Below are 15,772 nucleotides of genomic sequence, written 5' to 3' on the forward strand. Positions count from 1 at the left end.
ATACACTGATGCAAAGATGACATTTGTACAGTATTATGATAAATTCGACATCTATCAATAATTACAACTGCAAATAATTGGAAATGAAAAACAAATGGAAAATCACAAACATCAGAAATTTAAATTGCTCTCTTAGTTTCAAAACCATATTTATAGATTTGCTCCATAGGACTGTACAAATTGGTAAGACATTAAAACACAGTTAATTCAGTAAAAAAGCATTGGTCCTACATCAAGTACTTTGATCACGCTGTAGTTTTTAAGATGACTGACACTATTGTGGGAGGTTAACTCAACTTGCAAAAACTTTTTTTTTTTATATTGACCTTAGGCAGCACAAGAATGACATTATGCATGGAAAAAAAAGAACACCACCCTTCTAATTAGGCTTGCTCATGACTTATCATCCTATTATTTACTTTTATAAGCTGGTTTCAACAGGCAATGTACTGTATATGAATGACTTCACTCCTTTCACAATTGAATAAGAAATAATTCTTTATCATATATATTGCACGTATATGGGGTTACTGAATGTTCTAACCACTGAAGGCTGATGCCTGTGTAAGTCTGCTGTACACCCAAATTTGTATAGTGGAAATAAATGACTCAATTCGATTGACGTTCATTACGCTACTCTTAGAAGCTTGATACAGTGCTGTTTTAACAATGAAAGAGTCATACCTGATGTGCTTAGGGAGTTCTTCTAGAACTAGTTCCTGTTTTCCCCAGAAAAGCATACAGTGCATAATCCCTCTTTTCCAAGGGAAATATACATTTATATGACAAGAACATTAAACTATCTGATAAATTCTATGAGAGGAATGCTATCGGATTCAGACTGCTAAGTCCTGCTGGCCTCTGGGAAGTTCACCATGTTTAGGTATTTGTTAGCTTGACACTTCTGTGGTGAGTGACAGAGAGACTGATGCAGCTCAAAGCTTTTTTCATGTCAACATTAAAAAAAAGATTCATCATAAATATGCAGTGTAAAAAATTGCATCTGGTCTGTTACTGAAAACCATATTGTATATGAATGACTACAAAGATATGGTAAATTAGGTGGAATTTTGCATATTGCACTTTATTAAAAGGACTGTCAGATTGTTACTTGTTGGTTATTAACTTATTTGTTCATTTAAGTACAAAGACCAACATTTTGCTTGGAATGTGGAAAATAGTGTAGTAAAAGTGTCCAAGCTGCTCATTTTAATAAAGTGAGGTTTTGCCAAACTTGAGATAATCAAGTTTAATTCAAGATTCAAGATAATCACTAGATGCACCCAGAAAATAAAGTCTTTGTATCTTGTGAAAACCTAGGAAGTATGCTATGCTGAAAAAACACTTCAGAGCAGAAGTGCTAGTTTTATTTAACAAAGTTAAACATCTGAAGATCAGCCTTGGGCCACACTGTATGATTTTAGTTGCTAAAGGTGAAATTGAGTTGACCGCAATATTATCGTAAAGATATCCAAGTTCAAGACAAACTGCCCTGGACTGCTAGCAGTAGAGTCAGGTTACTGCAGACTTCACATCTATAACTTTGATTCCCTTTATGCATTTTTCATTAGTACCAAAAACAGTTTACCATGTGAATAATAAGAATGATGTACATTTATAGAGTATATACATCCCTATTTCCTGAGTCAGGAAGTTTTGGTTTTATACAGAAGAATATCTGCAGGAAAGAAGGAACAGTGTCTAGTAACAGACAAGAAACATCTCTTATATCATTGATGAAAGATGCTGTTTTGATACTGGCATTTTATGAGCAAGGGCTGCTGCGAAGGCGTTATTCTTAGTGTAAGCTAAATAAAGACTTCTTGCAGAGACCCTAACAAATTATTTGTATGATGGATTCATAGAAGACGTGTGAGGCACAGTTTTCTATACAGATAAATAATTGGTTTGAAAAATTAAAGAAGTTGGACTTTTTAAATAAATAAGAAAACATGAATGCAGAACATATAGTATAATTAATATCAGGTCCTAACACCAGCTTGGTGTGCAATCAAATAATAAAAATGTACACCACCAGCATGTTTCTTATATTCTCGAGAACATGGGGGATATATAAATGTGCAGAAATCATAAACAGGACAAATATTTATTATAATATTGTGTTATATTATTTACTACAGAATTACACAACATGCAAGATTCTCACAGCTACAGTATGTGCTGATTTTTAAAGATCTGCCTTGAACACACAGAAACACAGAACTTTTCCTGAAGACAGAAATACAATAAATGGGGAAAGAGTGAGAAGAAACCTCTGTTTCACCACATAAACGAGCTTCTTCACTTTCTAGAACACAACAAGAATTTCTTAAACAAATGAGAACCTTTATGCTCCCATAGTTATTTTAGCTTTAAAGGTAACACAAATCGAAAATATGACTTTTCATAAATACTAAGACAACATGTCCCTAGATGAAGATCTACTGTGTGATCTGGTTCTCTTTTAATGCTCACATTACCTAACAGATTCTGGTTTCTTGAAATGCTGGAAAAACACTCTTTCAGAATGAAGTTGCTTTGTGTTCTCCTACTGTGTTTCTTCCCCTTGCTCTGTATGAGCTGGTTATCCTCTCTTTTCTCCATGTGATCTAAGAGAGCTGATTTAACCAAGGATCCTTGGCCATTATTACTGCCTCAAGCAAGACTGTCAGGTAAAGGGAGTTTATGAAAATACACAGAGTGCCCTTTGTCTTATCCTTTTAGGAAAAAGTGCTTTAGATGGGAAATTTAAACATTGGGCTGCCCATCAACATGCAACATAATGAGACTGAGAAATACATCTCTTTTCCCTCCACAAAAAATATTTTTTCTCTGTCCCCACACTCTGATCTAAGCATTCAAAGTTTCCAATTTTTTTTGAAGCATGAGTTACCCTTTAATTGTTAAATTAACACAAATCAGTCTAAATACTATATTATAATAATTACACTTGTACAATGCTCACATGTACATTAAGCAATATAATCTAATAAGACATAAAAAAAAGTTTAATATCTATCACATTAACAATGAAATGGTCATCACTTCATATTTCTGGTAGGTAAAATATAAAATACAAACTAAAATGAAGTCCTATGCATCCAAATACTCGCAGGGTTCTAATTAAGCAGAAAATCTGCAAAGCTCTTTAGGGGAATGACCTGTCCACAGATTTATATTGCAGTCAAATGAATGGTTTCTCAACATGGACACAAAACCTATACAGTGTATGTACAGTAGCAGGAACTTCTAAAAAATGGAAGTTAAACCATCTGGCATTAAGAGGCATGCTTCAGCACAGTAAATCAGAGAGAATCACATCCTATGCCTTGTAATTTATTGATGCACAATGTCCTTGGTATGACACTCGGAGTGTAAGCCTTTCACAAATGTATAGCTGTTTCACAGCAGGGTTTGGTGCTCAGGGAATATCAACAACCAGGCCGTGCTGAAACTGCTATTAAAGACAATTAGCCTCAAGTGGACTTTTTCTTACAGCATTTCCCTTAACGGGCTCTGAATTCCTAGGCTTTCTTGTACCATATTTAATACATTTCACTCACAAAGAAATCAGCACTTATGGTCACAGATAAAAAAAAAAAGAAATTTAGTTTTGTGAAATAAAATTGGATTCTGCTCAGTTACCGAAAGGACAGATTAATGGATTCAAGAGGGTACAAACCACACAGCCAGATCAAATCAAGAAATTTAACATCTGTTTGAGTTAAATTAACATTTAGTAATAAAAGATGGATATGTGTGTGGACAAACAGGCTATCATTTTCATTTGAATTCCTGCTGAATTACTTGTTTATTAAAGAATTACTGCCTAGGGGCTGCAGTTTGGGGTCATGTTTATAGGGGCTGGGAACTAATGAAGTAAATGGGTGCAAATCACAAGTGAGATACTGTAGCGCTATTTATGCAGTGAAGTTCTACACTAAAATGATGCCAGTAAAATTCTCTGCTGCATAAATAGCCTAAAATCTTAACTGTGCTTTATGAAAATACATCTGTTTATACTGTTATGTCAACAAGCCTATCCACTCTGACCACTTGGACTCTTACATGTCTTACAATACGAAATATAACCGCTTATTCTACTTTCTGATGGCCTAGAAGAATTTACAGTATTGTTTTGTACTGTACAAAGTCCTAAGAAGCATTATGTTTTAGGCTATACAGTATACTGTAGTTGATCTGGCACTCTTTTTTGTATAGTATTTTATATATTGGAGGTAGCAAATACGATCAGACTATGTATCTAATATACAGCCTGTAATCAAAGCAAGGGCAATAAAACTCATAATTAGCTGGAACCAGAGCAGCATCTTATAGAATCTACTGAATTGAATTCACAGCTTCAAACGTGCATTAAAGGTACCACTGATGCAAAAACACTAACAACTCAAACAACCTGCTTTTAAAACAGGTTTCAGCAGTGTAAAATTTAATAAACAGCAATGAGCAGCAATTACATTAAAAAAGAAACAAAAAATGCTACTCACATTTTCAAGACATCATTAATTTTTAATGTTAGAAAATCCCAGTAATGTATTAAAACTAAAAAATCCTCTGGAAAAATGGAAAGAAAAGCAACAAAAATGTTTGCTACTTTTTCAATTCTGTTTGCAAAGCTTTCAGACAAACACAAATGACAGCACCATGTCAAAAGTACGCAAAAGATAAATAATTTTACTGTCATCGCTCTATTGCTATTAAAAAGACTTATTTTGGTTTTAAAAACATCTGGGATTCACTATTTTTTACTACTGTATATATCTATCCAGTCTGGACTTTGTTTTCTGGCAGTGACTCCTACACCTGCTCAGAAGTAAATTAAGATATGCAGACACATTCCTCCATCATGCCCACCTGTATAGCCATTCATTTTTGACACAGCTCCACAATGCCTCAAACATAGAGGTCAGTGCTAAAACAAAGGCGTCTCATGTTTCCCTGCATTAGTCCAACTTAATGAGAGGCAAAGATGAGCTTTCATGCTGTAGAAATGAAACCTTACAACAACCAATTCTGAAGGAACTTCTCTAAACAAATAATCCAGTTGAACAGGCTTATGAATCACTGAATACAGTGAAGAAAAAACTTTTATTTGCATTAAAATAAATAATTGTGTGTTCAAAACAGAAGTAAGAAAAGGAAATGGGAGCTTATCTGGTTCTTCAACATCACCGGAGCAGCTCCAGTTACAGCACCAAAACAGGAAAATGCCATGACATCTGCTTTTACTTACCCAGCATTTAAAAAAGAATGCAAGTAGGTCAAACGTGTCTTAACAGCTAATAGTTTCTTCAATAATCATATGCTTGACACTGAAGCCAATTTTAGTCTTTACGTTTACAGATAATTATAAACATATTCCTCTCCCACCATGTACCAATGAGTGCTCTAAATAATATTGCTCCCAAAATTCTCATGTAAACTTGCTGCAAGGGTTCTGGAATATAAAAAAACAGTAATTGTTTACCAAATACTGTCAACTGATTGTATTTCAAATCTGTGTCAGCTGAAGATTAAAAAAATGCTGAACAAACAGGATACCAATATTTATCAAAGTCTTAACTGATATGACCTTACACCGGCTGCCGAGTTAAATTTGCTTGGCGAGAGAAGGGTGAAAAGGGCTGCACTAGAAACAAAAACCTTGGTACTGTCACTTTTAGTTTGTCATTAGGATTGCGCAAGTCTTGTGTGGATATTTACCGGGTCATAGAGTTCATAGCAGGCAATGTTGATTTCAAAAGTTTGAAGACACCTTATCCTTTTCACTTTTACACTTGTTCAAGCCAAATGAGAGATATTTATAGTATGCTTTTCATCTCTCCATTCATTTTCTAACTGTTTTATCCAGTATCCAGGAGCCTACCCTGGCAAGCAATGGATGCAAGGCAGGGTACACTCCAGACAGGATGCCAATCTACTGCAGAGTACACACAGAACAGACACACACTCTCTCACGCCAGACCCAAATTCCCCAGAAGACAATTAACCTACAAGTTCAATTTCTTTGGGAGGAAACCAGAGCACCTGGCAAAAACCCACACAAACACTGGAAGAACATACAAACTCCACACAGATAGCAGCTAGGAAACGAACCCAGGCCACGAGCCCTGTGAAATGGTGATGATACCCAGTGGGACAACCTATTTTTTTCATAATATATCTAACTTATCTAAAATACATAAGTACTGTATGTAGTGTGCGTTGCTATCACAGTTGGTTGCAAAACACAATCTGCAGGAACTGTTGATGAAATAAAATGGCAGAATAAACAAAAGCAATAACACAACACACTGTTTTAAATTATTATCATTACTTAACTTAATCGCAACTGCTATGGTGCCTCTTTTGTAGAAGTGGAGGCTTCAAATCTGATTTCAGCTAACATTTTCAGGAATTATTATAGCACAGCAAGTCTGACAACATCAGGGGGCTCTCCAATTACATGTAATAAAGCAAATCAACACAGACTGGACCACAGGTTAAAAAAGCACAAAACAACAACTAGCTGTTTAACTGTCATTTAAGAAATGACAACATCACACTTTATCAGCCTAAGGCTTATATCTATATTGAATTTCCACTGAAAACTTAATAAAAAGAAAAGTGTTCTTCATTAGGCTGTAAACATACCAAAAGCAATGAAATGTCACTTTTAGGGAAGCAGAAGTATACACATTTTCCATAATAATGTGTTTAACAACAACCCCTTCAGTAAAAAAAGAAGGAACAAATAAAAAAAATACAAAACAGCTTTAAACCCTTAGCTCTTATCAAAATGACATTTATACAGATGCACTCAATCAGTGATTAAATGGCTCAGGAAACAGACAAGAACTGCTCGGCAGGAAAACCTTCATTTCAGCAGGCAAAATCTGATTTCTTTTTGACATATCAATAGTCTACCAGCTTCTTATCACAACTGTGACCATATTGAGTTTTTCTTCAGCTTTTTTCAAAATAGTTTCAGAGGAATCAAAACAGAGAAAGCTGTGGATTTAAAGAATCAATGCTCACATTCAAATTTATGCATGCGCAAAATCAAGCAACATTCTGCCTTATATTGCATTGGCAAGTTTTTATTCTATCTAATCCTTAATCTTCTGAAGTGTGACTTATTAAGAAGTTAAGGATCATTTCAAAAACTGAAGTACTGGCTGGATCAAAGTCTGAAAATAAATGGTGTGCACTAAAGAGCTGAGACTGCCCTCCCCTACCCTAGGGTCAAGTTTGTATTCACCCACCACATATTGCAGTAAAAGCAAGCAGCAAGATCAACATCAGCTTTCTTCCAAATAGTTCTTTCAGGATTTACCATGGTAATGAATTTCATTAACTCAAGAGTACTGGTGTCACTATTAAGCTTTTTTTCCCTGCAAAAGTTTTAACATTGTTCAATTTTAATCTTTTTCTTCTAGTTTGACTGTAATTCTGCCAAAACAGAAGGAAGAGATCTGTGCCCCAGTCTAACCTTTTTGTGGTTGGAGACTTTGTGCCAATAAGTAGGTGCTGTCGGACATGTAAATGGGCAATATATGAGTCCATGGTCATATACTTCTTGAGACCATGCTTAAGAGAAAATATATTCTTGCTGCCTTTACATTAGAAAGTTTTTAACAAGAGGGACCTGCAAGGATCATGAGTGGTCCTTTCACACCAAGTTCATTTGAGCATTTGGTGTAAATTCAAGTGTGGTTCAGTTTGTTTGGAGTCACAGGTGAAAACTAATGATGATGTCAAGAGGACACAAATCATGTCAAATCAAGTGAGACTACTTGAAGAATTCTCCAGTCCCTCATCTCTCACTACATCCCCTGTAAATTTCTCTATCAACTGTCTCACCAGACATTCTCCACCAGACTGGTTATCCCTCCTCTCCATTCATGCAAAAAGATACTGACTACATATTTAAAGTTTGCAGAAAATAAAAAGATGCACATTAAAAGAAAGAACTTTCAATACAGAAACTTCAACACAGAAAATGGCCAAATAAAATACCCACAGACATTTCTATATTTAAATTTCCGTCGGTCTGATTGTGACAGGAAAGTCATGACTCACTTGCTTCCCACAGATGATAAAAAAACAATTTTTCATGTAAATGGTTGCAGCTTTGTTCAGTCCCTACATTTCATTCTTTCAGTGCAACACACTTAATGTAGGTGCTTTGATTCTACAACACAAACAGCATAGTTATAACAGCAGAACATGTAACACTTCTTCTTGACAGTAGTGAAAAAAAGATAGAAGATAAAAACAACGCAGGGGAAATCACAGAGACCAAAAACCAACTTGATGGTGACCTTTCTGCAGAACTATCTATAGAAAATGGCAAGGAAAAAGGCTTTATTTTACGCTACACTGTTTTCTCAGTTCACCAACAGATTTCCCCAGCCCAGGTCTACTGCTTCTGAATTTGTTTTCACAGTTACTTATGGACAGGTGTTGCAAAAACACGGGAGCATCTAAAAAATGAGTTTGATAGCAATTGTGCAAACTAATCTGTAGGAATAATATAAATGATGCTGACATTGTAAAGATAAAGCACTTTTCAGAGCAATAAACCTAGAAATACAGTACTAAGACAGTATAAGAGAAAATTAAATTATGGTCTTGTATGGTCTCCCAGTGTTCTCATGGGTTTCCTCTGCAGGCTCTGGTTTACACCCACGGTCCCAAGACATACTGGTACAGTATGTTAATTAATAATATCCTGCAGCTAATCCTTGATCATTTTCCAGCCTGTAGAATAACAGTTAACTCTTACAATAACATGGAAACATTTAACTTTTCACTAATTGAAATACAAGTAAAAACAAATCTGCTGACTCTATCATTTGAAAGCTATAAATGTTTAAAGCAATTTAGTCCATAAATGAAGATTCATGCAACATCTATTTCAATTTCAACTGCTACTCCTGAAATAACCTTATAAAAATGTTAATGAATGGCCACTTTGCCACACACAATCTTGCAACACGTTCGTTGATAAAAAGGCCTTGTTCTTATGTGGATGCAGTACTCTAGTGCAAAACTACAAAAAATAAGACACTGTTTCTTTACTAGTATGTTTTACATTAAATACAAGAACAGTATGACACTTCTGCACAATTATATGGTTTATAGGCAAGTGGTTAGAACCATTATCTGTACTGCAGTGTAATTTGATATTGTTAATACTAAAATGGCTCAATTCCAGCATCCCAGGGCTATGTGGCTAGGCTTGTAACACGTCCTTGAGCTGCTCAGGAGATTCGTACTGCAGTGGTCAGTGCTGCTAACAGCATGAAACTACTACTACATTCAGTATAAAACGATAAATTGAGCAGATAGTGATAATTAAAGCACAATTACACTTACAGTACATGCTTTCTATTCATAAAAAAACTTTTTTATAACTAGATGTTAAACTAAGAATAGCTAGTGCTGTGGCATCCCTTCTATTTCTAAAACACTTGCCTAATTCCTTCCTTAATTCACTATATTACTTCATTCCTTGCTAATGTTATTTAAAAAGAAACAGTGGTTAACAGGGCAGTACAGAACAGTTTTGTCATTGACTTGTGCCTACCTTCATGTGCCATGGTCACTGTGTCCTCCTTGGATGAGTTGTTGTAGATGACTACGCCAGAGGCATTGAAGGAGGTTGCTCTCAGAATTTTCTCCTTGAAGGTGCAGTTTCCTCTCTGGAGCAGTGCGATCCAGTGTGTTGTTTTGGGTGGGACAACGAAATGAGTCTGAGGATCACAGCCCTGTCGGTCTGCAACTGTCAGACAAAACAAAAACAGACAAAAAAGGTAAGACATACAGTAGGAACGTAAGAGGACAGTTACAGGAAAAAAGCTCTTCTAATACAATAAGCTTCAGGGATGATGTAATTTATTTTGTCATGGCTTTTGTCTATACAGTAGCAACATTTTAATCTACGTTTTGCACAGATTAGTTTCGTGTGACTGTTGCAGTATTTGCCTTCCTTATTGTTTAATTTTGCATTTGAAACTTTCTTATTATTTAGAAAATAAAAATTCTAGTGTAAAATATTTGTAATTTCCCTCCTGAACAGAAAAACTAGTGTGTCATTATCACAAGATTAGACGTTTACTACAGCAGTTCAAAAACACGAAACTCTGACAGATACAAGATTCTACTTGTTGAGCATGTATAACGTCTGGTTAAACTATTCATGCTCCTGAAAATTTCCCCCCTTTTTGCTTCTGTTAGAGCTTGTTTCAACAATGAAAAAAATAAATGGGCATCAGGTGATCATCTTGCTTCAAACAGGACCCCTATTTTCACACATTTTCACCTTATTGGGGATAGAAGCATGGGAGGCAGGAGTTAATTGGTCAAACAGTGTGACTGGCCATGTTTCCGGAAAATGGAAATGACCCAAAAATTATTTGGGTTAAAAATGATTGGGGCATTTATATGATGCATGATTAACATAATATGACAGCTTTGAAATCAATCAGTATAGAAGTTCATAAGACAATTTTGGAATGTTTTTCCTATATGTGACCCACCAGTGTAGCCCAGTATACCTGCCTACTATAAAATTCTGAGGAAGAAAACTGACCTTACAATTAATCAACATATGCTTCCACTAATTGGAAACTTAAACAACTGCTACACTATATTTCATTTGACTCTTCTAAACAGTTTCAAGTCTTCTATTTTCTTCAAATATACATACACAGCATTTACTATTCACTCTCTAAAGCCTGCAGCATGATCGTATAGTTATTTTGCATATACTGATTAGGTCAAAACTGCACCTAAGGTTACTTTAAGAACTTTCTTTGTTGTGAAATCCCACTACACTTTGTTCTCAGGAAAATTAAACCCTGCTAAGCTTCATCTTCACAGCTGCTCCCTGGAGTCTGTGGAAATGCAGGACTACAATTAAAAGAGAAGTGGGAAGAAGCCTGGAAGCCCTGTGTATACAGTGTATGTGTCAAAAAGTTTTGCTCACACTGAACAGGGGGATTAGAAAGTCTTTCTGAGGTCAGCGAAAGGCAAGAGGTCAAACATTTGAAAGATTAATCATTCCCACATTTACAGTACACATCACAGATATAAGTACGTACTGCTCCTGCCTGAAGAACACACGTAATCCATACTGTACATACCGGTTTGCCCACATAAGTGGTCTACTCTGTGCTACAGTATAGAATCTGATGTTCATTCCCTGAATCAATAATCTGCTTATTTTCAAACAGAAAAAGGAATCTTAAAACCATAGTCATTACTTGCATATATTTTACTTTATGGCTGATAACACTTTACCATCTTCCAGTCTGTGAAAAAAAAACAACTAAAAATAATAAGTTTGGTCTGCAATGGAAAATGTTAAAATGGGTGCTGTGACATTAATGGCGATTTGCATTTCTGCAGCATTCTGGGCTTATGGAAGTCTTAATTCTGCCACTTCTGTACTTGTGCAACTTGATCTACATTCTCATTCACAGTGGGCTGCATCACATTATGAACAGGATTGTCAGGAATGGATGGGGTTTACATAGTTTTCCTTTAGCACAATCAGTCATCAGACAAAAAAAACATAAAATAGAGTAAACTAAATACAGTAGTGTACTACTCATGACCTACTGAATAAGATTGTATGGACCATGGAAACTAGAAACTATAATACTGACCTGCAACACACACAAGAACTAAAAATATTCACGCAACCAAGTAAAAAACCTGGGCACGTCCCTCTTTTTGAACCTTAAACTATAATATTATAATGCAGTTTATTATACTGTTGTAGTGTATTATATAATATAGTGTGGGCTGGTACATTGGCGCACTGGTAAGCACTGTTGTCTCACAGTGCTGGGTCTCCGGGCTTGTATGGTCTCCCAGTGTTCTCATGGGTTTCCTCTGCAGGCTCTGGTTTACACCCACGGTCCCAAGACATACTGGTACAGTATGTTAATTGGCCTTTGGGAAGATTCACCCTGGTGTGGGTGTATGCATAACTGTGTCTGTATGTGCCCCGCGATGGGCTGGCATCCCACCCAGGCTATGCCCAGCCTTGTGCCCATTGCTTGCCAGCTCCCCCATGACCCTGAACTTGAAACGGTGGTTAGAAAATGGATGGATGGATAATACAGCATCATATTTATGCAACGGATCCACCATGTCAATGCAACATACTTCAATAATAACATCAAATAAGCTATGAAGTAATGTGTCACAAAAGTATAATAATTTCTGAAATATTATGTAATCAATATGTTTGAGTATAGTTCCCGTTACAAATCTTAACTTCTGCATGTAGTTTAATGCAAGAAAATCAATAATAAGCAAAAATGCCATATTCTATTTCTTGGCATGTCCATTAGATATTGCCAATATCTACGTTTTTCTGAAAGCAACATGCTCAGAAACAAGAAACATACGCAGACAAACAAGGAAGTAAAGCCTGCAGTACATTTAAACAACTAATTCTTGTAACACTTGTAAGCTGTTGCTTATAAATGAGCCTACACAATTTAAAACAATTGATTCAAGAACTATGAATCAAGCTAGAAACAGACGTGCCTCAAGGTTCAAAAAGGGGACATCCCCTGTTCTTTTTTGTACTTGGTTGCTTTAATATTTTGAGTTCGTGTGCCTGTTGCAGGTCAGTGTTCTTCCATAGGGGAGACATTTTCCATATCAACACTTCTACCTTCGTCAGGCAGTAATCGCTGCTTTTTGGTTCAACGACAAGCACTAAAATTGCCTCAGCTGCTTTAATGGGACATATAAGGTAATGATATATCATGCATGATGGAAAGATAGCACTCCATCTGTAAGCTATCAGTTTCAAGGGTCTATTTTGTAGTATCCTATGTGAAAGCATGCAGAGAGTTAGAGGTTTGACTCAACACTGACAAACCCAACTCCATGGAAAAAAAGGTTTGTTGCCTATTGTTGCAAGCACATACTACACCAGACAGCTAATGGCAGTTAAAAGACATTTAACAAAAGCAGGTTGGATAAACACCAGTTGTAGCATTCAACTGCGTTGGAAAAAGGGTGAGGCACTTGAGGGGCAGAAATCTCCCACTCCGATAAACCGTTAATGAAAGACAAACGTTTGATAATGCTTCTGTTATACTGTAAGCTAGCTGTTTTTTTTATACGCTCACAGTTTTTGAAACATGATGGGTTTCAAGTTTAATAGGTCTGTGTCAGTCAGTTTTTTAAAGGAAAGGAAGCATAAAGGTCACAAAGGCAGCATTTTCACAAGCATTTTTCCCCAGCTGCTCTTCAACAATATTCACAGGGGTCACATCCGTGTCAGTTTTTCTCAGCAGCAACAAAGTCAGTCAACACTCTGGGCTCTGGGCTCTGGTCAAAACCTAGCCTGTGCAAGCCCGACAGCGGCATGATTCAGGGCCACAAGATCAAGTCTCGGAGAGGGAATTTAACACAAGGAGGCTATATTTCTGGTCACAGAACCACTGAGTCCAGGCAAACAAGGTCTGAAAAGCAGACTGAATAGCAACACATCTACTCCAATTACAATACGGGTTCTATCCAGTACCATTTTAGCCTTGTAACAGAATCTCCCAGTCGGAAACAAATGGCACAGGACTAGTTTTTGAGAACACATACCTTCTCAAAATTCATATGAACATACTGTACTGTATCTTTCATGACATGTTCTTCTCAGGATCTTTATTTCAAAGATGACATTAAGAATAGTTATAGAATAGTTATTTCAGCATATCATCCCTGTGAAATCATCAGGAATGCATTTGCTTTTCCTCTTAAGTGTAAATACCATAATATTCAGACAACTGGTATTACAACTATATAGGAATAATCAGGAAGGATTAAAGGAGTTTTAATCTCAGGAAACACAAGGTGGTGCAAAGAACTAAAAACAAACAACGGAAAATAGAAATGCTTCAAAATATGTTTTTAATACAAGGGTTTTCCAGAAATCTTAGAGATTCAGTCCCTAAGGTGTTAAGCTAATGGAATTCTTATATGCAGTGCAAGTGGGAAGGAAGAGACTCTGCTCTTACGTCATGGTCAAGAGCAGCTGGAGTCTTCAGACCCAGGAAACAGGAGAAGGCTGCATGAAGAAGAAAAAAAGAGAAAAAAGAAAAAAACTGTGCCGCAGGAAGGAGGAGGCGATGACAAGGAGGAACTGCAGAGTTCAGAGGCAATGAGCTCTTTGCAGGAAAAAAAAAGTCTAGAGGCAGTGAAAAACATGCAGCCTTGTAACAATCAAACATTACATGATTATTTTTTCCTACATCGGGCGTACCACTGAATCACCCAAATGAGACAGGCCTGCTCTTCATTGTTGCTGTGAATTAGCATTAAAAGAAAATCTCTTCTATCTTAAATGCACTCACTAAAGCATTTTTTATATAAATGCAGTAAGGCTTACTGACTGCCAGTTTATCTATTATCTAGAGCAAGCAGGCCATAATCCTTTTGCGTATTCCAGCAAATGTAAAGCACAGTAGCATTTATCCTGGATGCAAGAATGGCTTAATATCAAGCAAGTGTATAGCAGAAGGTCAGAATAATTGATTCGCTTAAGGAGATACTACAGGAGCTGTAGTATTATTAACATTTTTCCCTTAAAAGTATAACATGCAGGGACTAAACTGCATGTTATTTTAGGTGTTTGCAATTCTTGCTTGTTTTAGAGAAAGAATACTATGTGGAGTGCATAATCTTGGCTAAAGCCAAGAACAGAAGTGAGAATGTCATGGTGCAAGCTAGCTCTGTGCCTAACTGGTTTCAGTGCCACAATCACCTCCAATCTCTTTCTAAAGTTAAAAATAAGTGTCTTTAAAACAAGGCATAACACATCTATACATTACAATGTATTTGGTCTATACATGTATGCACACAAAAAAAGAACAGAGGTACTACACACAATTTGCCAATTTCCCTGCCTGTGTAAAATGTAAATTCAAAACCATAATTTGCAATTTTCCTGGTGGTCAGTTTCCTGAAGCTGACACGTTTTAATTACTGGGAAGAAATAAGGTGCAGTTTGATTAATAATCACAATTACAATCACAACTACTGACTGCCAAAAGAAGTGACTTCACTGGTCAAGGTTAAAGCAAGACTATAGTCCAATAGTCTTTCCAGGAACTGCTTCACAAACAACCCCTTTGTCCCCAACACTTTGTACTGACCAGTCACCCTGCAGTCACCAGCTTCATGGTCACTGAGGCCACTGAGACTTAGATTTCTTGACTGTCCAGAAGGTGAGCTCAATTTAATAATGAGGCATGCACTATTTCATAATTCTCACTACCTGAAATGCCATAGATGACAGCAACAGGTCTGGTTTCATAAGAATACATTTAAAAACATTGTGCTTTCTATCTTATGTATTTCTGAATATTGACAAAGCCAGCACAGAAAATAGAGAGAGCTGAAATGTACCAGGTAGCCCATGGCATTTCAGAAAGTACAGTTTAACTGTACTACAGTGTTCCAGAATTCAAACCTAACACGGGCCTGTGTGGAAAATTTTATGAGAAATGCATTATTTTCTGTAACAGATAGCTACACATGCAGGGAATTAGATAACAGGGCACTCAATCTGTTTCAGGATTCATTTATCTTAATTAACATGGTTCCTGGTGGAAGCAAAAGATTAAATACTGCTGCTGGAATGTAAAGTGAATAATCCCTTTAATCAACAACATGACCATACTAAAGAACTGCAGCGGGACGTTTATCCATGTACTGTGTAAAGACGAGAACCAATTACTCTTAG

General features: G+C 36.4%; 1 protein-coding gene across 4 annotated transcripts in view; it reads right to left on the reverse strand.

The window, feature by feature from the left end:
- Positions 1–15,772, reverse strand: part of rnf130 (ring finger protein 130) — a 60,028-nt gene that overhangs the window by 30,468 nt on the left and 13,788 nt on the right. For all 4 annotated transcript variants that reach the window (XM_088604531.1, XM_088604532.1, XM_088604530.1 and 1 more), the window contains exon 3: positions 9,593–9,787. In XM_088604531.1, coding sequence (XP_088460657.1) covers positions 9,593–9,787 — 195 coding nt within the window. The remainder of the gene's footprint in view (positions 1–9,592; positions 9,788–15,772) is intronic.

The sequence above is a fragment of the Lepisosteus platostomus genome, chromosome 13 (assembly GCF_059453375.1).
Source record: "Lepisosteus platostomus isolate fLepPlt1 chromosome 13, fLepPlt1.hap1, whole genome shotgun sequence".
NCBI lineage: Eukaryota > Metazoa > Chordata > Actinopteri > Semionotiformes > Lepisosteidae > Lepisosteus > Lepisosteus platostomus.